The sequence below is a fragment of the Trichomycterus rosablanca genome, chromosome 11 (genome assembly GCF_030014385.1).
Source record: "Trichomycterus rosablanca isolate fTriRos1 chromosome 11, fTriRos1.hap1, whole genome shotgun sequence".
Taxonomy (NCBI): Eukaryota; Metazoa; Chordata; class Actinopteri; order Siluriformes; family Trichomycteridae; genus Trichomycterus; species Trichomycterus rosablanca.
The window spans coordinates 21693730-21703806 of NC_085998.1; the positions used below are offsets into that span (position 1 = coordinate 21693730).

At 40.5% G+C, this 10077-nt stretch overlaps 1 protein-coding gene across 1 annotated transcript in view; it reads left to right on the plus strand.

The window, feature by feature from the left end:
• The window catches only part of mctp2a (multiple C2 domains, transmembrane 2a), a 100029-nt gene extending 90841 nt beyond the window's left edge, over positions 1-9188 (plus strand). Inside the window, exons 19-22 of the mRNA XM_063004543.1 lie at positions 1483-1592; positions 2572-2681; positions 3278-3375; positions 9129-9188. Coding sequence (XP_062860613.1) covers positions 1483-1592; positions 2572-2681; positions 3278-3375; positions 9129-9188 — 378 coding nt within the window. The remainder of the gene's footprint in view (positions 1-1482; positions 1593-2571; positions 2682-3277; positions 3376-9128) is intronic.
• The last annotated feature ends 889 nt before the right edge of the window (positions 9189-10077 follow it).

Below are 10077 nucleotides of genomic sequence, written 5' to 3' on the forward strand. Positions count from 1 at the left end.
AATCATGATTACAATCACCTGTTGACATCACCTGTTTGGAATCACATCATTTAAGTATTTTCACCTTATTACCAGCCCCAAATTGCCCCTGTCCCAACTTTTTTTGGAAAGTGTTGCAGGCCTGAAATGCAGGATTGGAGGTATATTAACACATGAAATGAAGTTAAGCAGACAAAACATCAAATATCTTGGGTTATATACTGTATATACTGTATATATACTGTATATATATATATATTTATAAATATAAAAGGTTCTTGTCATCCGTCTATCCAGTTTAAAATCTATAAAAGTGGTGTAGAGCATTGCATTTTTTCTTGGGAAACGGCACCGTCTCAGTGTGTGGTAGACAGCATAAAAGTGTGGGAATGTTTCCTCTGGTTTCCTGTGTTTGACTGAGGCGATGAAGATTGGTAGTGAGTCGCATCCTTTCTCTCCCAGGGGCCGATAAAGTCTTTAAGTGCTCTGTCTGGAGGAAGAGGAGGCTTTTAAACACATACATAGACACCCCACATCCTCCCCTCAATCACACGCCTCTCGTTCTCTCATGCCTCTCTCTTTGACTCTCGCTGGCTCTCTCTCGATGTCATTATTCCTGTCATTATTTGCTGCTTTTGATGTGGGGCTTCTTGGCTTTCTTTAGCTTGCATTACTCCTGTTATCCCCAGCTTGCTCTGTTCCCCCCTCCTTCGTCCCCTTTTCCCCTCAGGAGAGCCACACCAGGGCTGAAGGAATCTCTGATGTGATCATTCTTTGGACTTCAGATTATACTGGCAATCTTCCCTAAGTAAAATGGGCCCCCCGTCTCAAAGTCCATTTGGTTTTGTGAATTTGAATTACATCGCAACCCGATACTCCATCATGCATGGAGTACAAAACGGCAATGGGATTTCCCAGCTCTCTCATATTCAGTAAAAACATCACTCTGTATTATGAGATTAGATACACTGCTATAGATTCACTCACATTAGATCACAGACTGTAATAGATTTATCTGTTGAGTCGGATGCAGCACTCAATCTTGCTGTTAGCCCTCGCGCTGAGAAGTGTGATACCTGCTGGTGTGCACTCCACAAAAACAAGCCTCCACTCGCCCGTCGCCGAGTTGTGGATTGGAAACCCTAACAAGAGTCCTTGCGTTTCTATTCCCTCGCTTCATATCCATCTCCCCCTTTTTTCCGTCTCTGCCTCCTGATTGCTGATGGGCATTTTTACATCTACTTCTTTCTCCACTTAATCTCTGATTGTGGTGCACTTCCATTGTTTAAATCAGACAAAAGCTGAAATTCTTGCTCCAACTATGCCACCAAGGAATTTGCCTCATTTTCAAAAGCACCCCGACACTAAAGAAATGTGAAGTTGCGGTAGCTCATTACAGGCCATTGAGTAGATGAATTACACCTAATGGCATGCTGGACATAAACTGTTCTTCATCCATTGTTTCCCAGTGATTGACAGCTTTCGTCATTTTTTCCTCTTTAGGAAGCAGAGAAAAGAGGACTGATGGAGAAAATCCATATGGTTCAAGAAATTGTGCTCACCGTCCAGACCTATCTAGATGAAGCAGCGTGTATCGGAGAAAGAATTAAGAAGTAAGAACTTCTTCGTGATTTAGTTATGCACTGTTTTCACATGTCTGTAAAGTGATGAGCCTTAAAAAATTCCAGCAAATTTATGTTTAAGTAGTTTTTTTTTTCCCCACACCAACATATCAACTTTAATTGTCACATTGCCGTCAGTATAATACGTTTTATATATGCATGTTTATAAACAGTTATCGCAGTTCTCAAGTCAAGGTTTAGGTGGTGAATTTTGTAATGTTGAAGCAATTTGTAATAATTAAGCCTTAAAAGATGGCGTTATACACCGATCAGCCATAATTTTAAAACCACCTCCTTGTTTCTACACACATTGTCCAGTTTATCGGCTTCACTTGCCATATAGATGCACTTACTTGACTGTAGTCCATCTCTTTCTCTGCATGCTTTGTTATCCCCCTTTCATGCTGTTCTTCAATGGTCAGGACCCCCACAGGACCACTACAGAGCAGGTATTATTTGTGTGGTGGGTCATTCTCAGTACTGCAGTGACACTGACATGGTGGTGGTGTGTTAGTGTTTGTTGTGCTGGTATGAGTGTGTAAGACACAGCAGCGCTGATGGAGTTTTTAAACACCTCACTGTCCCTGCTGGACTGAGAATAGTCCACCAACCAAAAATATATCCAGCCAACAGCACCCCTTAGACAGTGTCCTGTGACCACTGATGAAGGTCTAGAAGATGACCAACTCAAACAGCAGCATCTGCAGAGAAACAGATGGACTACAGTCAGTAATTGTAGGACTACAAAGTGCTTCTTTATGGTAAGTGGAGCTGATAAAATGGACAGTGAGTGTAGAAACAAGGAGGTGGTTTTAATGTTATGGCTGATCAGTGTATACTGGGAATATATATTAAAATCTTCTTATTAATTATTCGTGCATTTGTGAGTAATGAAAAACACTGTATTAAAAAAAATTAAAATATTTTATTTATTTATTTATTTATTTTTATTTTATTTATTTTTTTACAGCACATTCAACTGGTCAATTCCATTCTTGTCCATCCTGGCCTGTGTGGTTCTGTTCACCGCTGCTCTTGCACTCTACTTCATCCCCTTGCGTTACTTTGTCTTGCTGTGGGGTAAGTTAGCAATTTTTCACTTTCAGTAGTGTGTCAAGCAGATCAGCAGTGTTATTCCATCAACATTTTAGGAAATATTAACACATCACAGTTGCTTATGATTGGAGCTGACAGCTTACAGACGGCTGACTGAAGGCATTTGAAAAGTCATCCATTCTCACCGCGCTGCCTTGGAGAGCGGATCAGAATTGAGAATTTGATCTACTGTTGGTTAGTCTGTCGGATGGGGAATACAAATGCCCTTAAGGTACACTGCAAGCTAGTGTTACACACCTATGATGAGAGTTCTGGTGGAACACATGCTGAGAAAGAAGAAGACTCAATAAAAAAATACATCAAATAATTTTGAGTAGTCTGCTTCATGTTGATACAAGAATGTAATCATTTCCCTGCTATGCCTACTACTAATTTAAGCATATTGTTGATAGAATATTTGGTTTTACACTTGCTCAAAAGAAAACAAACTGTCCAATATTAAAATGAATGTAGGGAAATAAGCCTCGAGTTTTAAATGTGACAAATAATTACATTTTATTGTGCCATCCAAATGCTGGAAATGTTGCACATTCAGTGGCTTATTTTCTTCCTTTTTATAGGTGTTAACAAATTCACAAAGAAGCTTCGCAACCCACACGCCATCGACAGTAATGAGTTACTGAATTTTCTTAAAAGAGTGCCTTCTGATGTTCAAAAGGTAAGATTTCCTATCTGTCAGACAACGAGCAGAATGGTCAAAATATTCATTTGCCCTAATTGGCTGACTGGCGACTCACTAATCAATTCAGTATTATTATGATTATGATTATTATTATTATTATTATTATTATTATTATTATTATTATTAATTATTATTATTATTATTATTATTATTATTATTATTATTATTATTATTATTATTATTATTATTATTAATTATTATTATTAATTTTCCTTTTGGCTGTTCTAGTACTGTAGGGATCATGGCACAGTTTTACACTAAATGCCCCCCTTTTTTATCAAAGCTTGGGACCAGCACTAAGAGTGCACTGATAGGTGCACCTCTCAATGCCTTGGCTGTTTAGCTCCCCTACCCCCTTTCCTACAGACATTAGCCAATCATGTCTCTGCAGATCGGTAGCCTGCTGGCGTCTTATACTGTTGTGCCAACCCAAATGGCAATTTTTTGAACAATGTTTAATGAAAAATATTGATTAATGAGGTTGTTTTTTTCCTTCCATACAACATTGTATGTTAAAGCACCATCAAGTCAAAATGCGGAATAAATTGACACGTTTACTGTATTAACACCTAGTACAATTACAGGGGGAAAACAGGGGCTGGGCGGCTACATGAACAACGATCGGCTTGTTGTTCATACAGGGTGGGAGCCTGTTAGGGACCTCATAACTGGTGCAGTTACGACCTCTGCTGGCTGATTGAGTCGAGGAATAATGTGGACAGGGTGTGGCTCTCCGTGCACAAAGCTGATCCACATATGAACTCGCCTCGTGCAGGTGAAAAAAATGCAGTCGAGTACTGCACACGTGTCGGAGGGAGCGTGTGTCAGTCTCGCTCTCCTCAATCAGCAGTGGGGATCAGCATCAGTAGAGAAGAAGCATAATGCAATCGGGTAACTGGGTATGACTAGATTGGGAGGACAATTAGAAAAAAACAAACCCATGTGTTTCCACTCCTGCATTAAGTGCTTTGTACAAGCCCCATTCGCCAACATAAAACACTAATCATGCCATCTAGAGCTCTCGTCAAGAAAGACGCTCTCCAGATCCTTCAGGCTGCTGTTTCTCCTTCAGATCACCCCACAGCTTTTCAATAGGGTTTAGGTCAGGAACTGTGATGATACTGATGATACTTAATTCTGTGGTCATCAAACTTTGGATTGTTGTCCAACCTCTGGTTCCACCATAACCCAAAGTTTTGGCAGAGGCAGCTAGCTCCTACAGTCACTTTGTGGGTTTCTCCAGGTACTCTGGATTTATCCCACCTCTCAAAAACATAATATATAAATAGTAATTGGTTGCTCTAAATTACCCGTAGGTGTAAGTAAGTGAGTGGGTGTGTATGTGCTGCCCTGCGACTAACTGACACCCTGCCCAGGGTATATTCCTGCCTCCCTGCCCACTGTTTCTGGGTGGAAGCAGCTATTTAAAATAAATGATGATTAAATGACATAGCTTTTATCACGGCCAAATGCAAATCACATGCAAATGGACTAGAACCCATTTGCCATTTACACACCTGTGTCCCAGAAACAATGTGTGCCTCCAAAATAAGAAGACAGATTGACTCCTTTCTGAATATTTTTTGTCAATGGTTTAGCAATTAGTGACTTTGCGGTTCTTCAAACGCACAGCCTTTAAATCTGGACTTCATACGGCAGCTCCTCTGTCCTAAAACGAGAAGCATCTGCCAGTTCTGAGGAGGGTTTCATGTTCCTCAGCAGCCACTGGTGTCTTTGTACCTTCTGTCTCTATCGTTTTGTTCCCATAATCGGTCCTGGTAATTAGTGTGCACTCAATTACGCTACAGATTCACCACCAGGTTATTGGTTTTGGAAGAGACAAACAAACACTTTTGCAAATATATGTATATATTTATATATAAATAAATATAAATGGGCAAAAGTATATGGACATGAACATGACATCAGGCATAACATTATGACCACCTTCCTAACATTGTATTGGTCCCCCTTTTGCTGTCAAAACATCCCTGCAACTGTGATGCACTGTGTATTCCGACACCTTTCTATCAGAACCAGCATTAACTTCAACAATTTGAGCTACAGTAGCTCGTCTGTTGGATCGGACCACACGGGCCGGCCGTCGCTCCCCACGTGTATCAATGAGCCATGGCCGCTCATGACCCTGTTGCCGGTTTACCACTGTTTCTTCCTTGGACCACGTTTGATAGATGCTGACCACTGCAGACCATGAACACCCCACAATAGCTGCAGTTTTGGAGATGCTCTGACCCAGTCGCCTAGCCATCACAATTTGGCCTTTGTCAAACTCGCTCAAATACTTACGCTCGCCCATTTTTCTGCTTCTAACATCAACTTTGAGGATAAAATGTTCACTTGCTGCCTAATATATCCCACCCACTAACAGGTGCCGTGATGATGAAATAATCAGTGTTATTCACTTCACCTGTCAGTGGTCATAATGCTATGCCTGATCAGTGTACACAAAATCTGCAAAAATATATGGACACACATCTCCTTCCAAAAACTGTGGGAATTAATTGCTTATGGTCAGGTCCACATACTACACCCATGTATACATTTTGTAAAAAAAAAAAACTTTTTGGCTTATTATTGTAATGGTGCTCACCCAGTGGGAGATTTGAGCACCGAACCCCTGTGTACCACACAGGTGTCTTAACTGGGTGAGCTACCAGACTAGTTAGGAGGAGGACCCAAATGCTTAGTAGTCTGATCGTAGAACAGATAATTGACCTTTAAAATAAAAGACTCTCTGAGTGGGACTCAAACTCGGGCCGCTGCATTACTGTCCAAGCACTCTACCACTCACCTAATCAAGCACTATAGTAAGAACCCAAATAAACTCAAAGAGATACAAATGAGAAATACAAAAAACACCCGTTTTGGGGAAATGTTTGAGTGGGGAAAAAACTGAACAAAGGACTGCCAGGGGAAACACTGTTCACCTCAAGATACACGAGGAAAAGAGGAAATTATTACAAACAGCTTTCCCAACAGAAGAGTAGAACTACAACAGATGAACTGAGAGAATGAAGAACTAATATTAACTATTATTTATTTATTTTTTGCAAGAGAGAGGTATTTGAGACAAGAGAGAAATGAGGGTGAGAGTGAAAGCTCTCAGTCCTCTACCCAGAGTACCGGCTGTTTGTGTTTGCTCAACATGAGACAAAGACCCAGCAAGTACTGCCTGCTTCTCTCCCCTCTTTATAGACCTGTGCACAGGTGTTGTGCTTTAGGCCTGATTGCCGGCTAGCTGTTGACCTCTAGTTGCCGGAGTCTGTCTAGCCCCAGAACCACCCCTTACAATTATGGAGCTAATTTTTAAGGTTGGCCATGATTTGGTGCATGTAATTATTAAAATGAATGAAATCAACTAAAGTGAATCTTTGGAACTGTACATTGATCTTAGGCTTATGTGTAGCTCCTTAACCATGTAAACCTAATTTATGGTGCTCTTGATGAGAAGTTCTTGTGCTGACAATCAACTATTTAAAAATCTTTATCCCATGAGCTTGCATGACCTATTATTACTTAGCAGCTGAGCTGTTGTTGTTCCTAAATATTTAAACTTAACAATAACAGGACTTTTTGTTTACCAGGGTAGTAAATTAGAAAAAATCACTTTAGTATGAACTGTTTTACATGCAGTGTTTAGGAAGATTACATGGCTTTATCTCTTACAACCCCAAATCAGAAAAAGTTGGGACAGCATGGAAAATGCAAATAACAAAACAACACAGAGTTTCTTACCTTAACTTTGACTTTTATTTGATTGCAGACATAATTAACCTGAGATATTTCATGTTTTATTTCAACTTCATTTCATTTATTAATAAACATCCATTCCTGCATTTCAGGCCTGCAAAACATTTAAAAAAAAAGTTGGGACAGTAAAGCATTTACCACTTTGAAATGTTACCATTCCTTTTCACCACACTCAAAAGACGTTTTGGCACAGAGGATACCAAGTGATTTAGTGTTTCAGCTTTTATTTTGTCCCATTCTTCCTGCAAACACGTCTTAAGATGTGCAACAGTACGGGGTCGTAGTTTTCATTTCAAAATTCTACACACATTCTCCATTAGGGATAGGTCAGGTCTGGTTGAAAAATGCATGAACGTCCCTGGAAAAGATGACGTCTTGAAGGCAGCACATGTTGCTCTAAGATCTCGATGTACTTTTCTGCATTAATGCTGCCATCACAGAAGTGTAAATGACCTTTGATAAGGGCACTGACACGACCCCATACCATGACAGACCCTGGCTTTTGGACTTGTTGCTGATAACAGTCTGGATGGTCCTTTTTGTCTTTGGTCTGAAGCACCCAGCATCCATTATTTCCAAAAAGACCTGGAATGCTGATTCATCTGACCACAATACATGTTTCCACTGTGCGATGGTCCATCCTAGATGCCTCAGAGCCCAGAGAAGTCGACGCCGCTTCTGGACATGGTTACCATAAGGCTTCTTTTTTGCACAGTAAAGTTTTAAGTGGCATTTGTGCATGGAACTAGTAGTGCTTGACAAAGGTTTGCCGAAGTAATCCCTCACCCATGTGGTTATATCAGCTATTGTTGAGTGGCGGTTCTTGATGCAGTGCCACCTGAGGGATCGAAGATCACAGGCGTTCAGCTTAAGCTTGAGTCCTTGGCCTTTACGCACTAAAATTCCTCCCGGTTCCTTGAATGGTTTAATGATATTATGCACTGTAGAGGGAGAAATATGCAAATCCCTTCCAATCTTTCTTTGAGGTTCATTGTTTTTAAACATTTCAATCATTTTCACATATTTAGTTTTTTCACCTTACTGGCCCTAAATTTCCCCTGTCCCAACTTTTTTTGGAATGTGTTGCAGGCCTGAAATGCAGAAATGGATGTTTATTAATAAATGAAATTAAGTTGAGCAGAGGGGGGGAAGTTGAGCAGACAAAACATGAAATATCTCAGGTTCATCCTGTCTGCAATCAAATAAAAGTCAAAGTAAATGTAAGGAACACTGCATTTTTATTTGCATTTTCCATACTGTCCTGACTTTTTCTGAATTGGGGGTTGTACAATCAGCAGTTAAACATCACATAAGCAGTGTTTCATTTTTAACTTTGGTTATATTAAGTATTAAATCTCGCACACATTTATTATTTAAAGTAAACAGTAAGTAACTTTATGTGGGTATGTAGCCAAAAACCTATGGCGAGAGTTTCAGATTCTCACCATGTTCCAATAGTTATAAGAGGCGGGGGAGCAGAGGTTAGAGTTCAGGGTGCCTGTAATAAAAAGGAAAAATAAGCGGTATCTTTGGAAAGACCAGCAAAAGCGCTCAATCAAGAGAAGCGCAGCCGAGACACAGACTCCTGCCTACGAGTGGCTATAATTAGCCCTGCGCGAAAAGTTTCCTTGGAAGGGCACAACCCACAACTTGCCAGCTTCCATAGACCTGGGAGAGAAGAGCTGCTCAAGCGCTACACATCTGCATCTGATACAAGTTAGTCTGCAGTATTAAGAATGGGGGTTTGTAGATCGCTGAGGAACCCGTACACTTTTTTTCTTCAAATCCTGGTGATTGTGATTAATCCCCTCTGCTCCTGTGTTTTAAAAAATGATTCATTACAGGCATGCCCACTTTGCTTTCCCACTGCAAGCGGCTTCTCTCAGGGGAGCCATTAATGTGCGGCAGCCTAAGCTCAGATTACCTGCCTTCCACCAAAGTGCTATTTGTTTTTACAGGTGCAGTATAGTGAGCTGAAAGCAACTGGCAACCAGAGCGGGCAGAAGAAGAAGCGTTAGTATTAGTGTAAGTTGTTCTGGATGAAAGGGCCAGACTGTGGTCAGAAGTGGTTTACCCCTCCCTATGTGTGTGAGTGTGTGTGTGTACAGTATGTTTCTTTTGATATGGGATTGTGCTTGCAGGTGACTTGCAGGTCAGCGTGTGGGGCATAAATAGAGCATGTACATGGGACCATGCATGTAGTTCTGCTAAAAACAAGCAATTCGTTCATCAATTATTAATAAAATACATTAATTACAGTAAATAACATAAATACTTTACCTCGAAAGCAGTTCACCTGATTTTATGCATAGAATACAAAATTCTTTATACATATTTTCTAGTGTATCCCATCTCTTGCTCTATACATTTTGTCACCTTCCTACACCCCTTCCATTAATGAAAAGTACCTTTTTTTACTGCAGTAACACTGACATAGTGATGGAATTGCAGTGTGTTGTACAAGTATCAGTGTAAAGTTTTATACATAACAGGTATACAGTTAAAGACTGTGGCTATTTAATTTTTTGAGGTTTTATTTTATTAAGGGCCATTCATTTATTTATTGTCTGTTTTACCACCGCTTGATCTTATTAAGGATAGTGGAGGGTCCGATTCACTGGACGAAAGGCAGGAAACACCCAGAAAGGTCATCACAGGGCAAATACCCATACACTCATACCTAGGCAGACTTTTAGTATCTCCAATCAACCTGACTGCATGTTTTTGGACTGTGGGAGGAAACCGGAGCACCTGGAGGAAATCCTCATTGACATGGGGAGAACATGCAAACTCCCCACCAAAAGGACCAGGACTTCTCCACCTGGGAATCGAACCCAGGACCTTCTTGCTGTGAGGCGACAGTGCTACCTACCTCGACAGCCATATCAAGGGACTGTTTCTGATTAT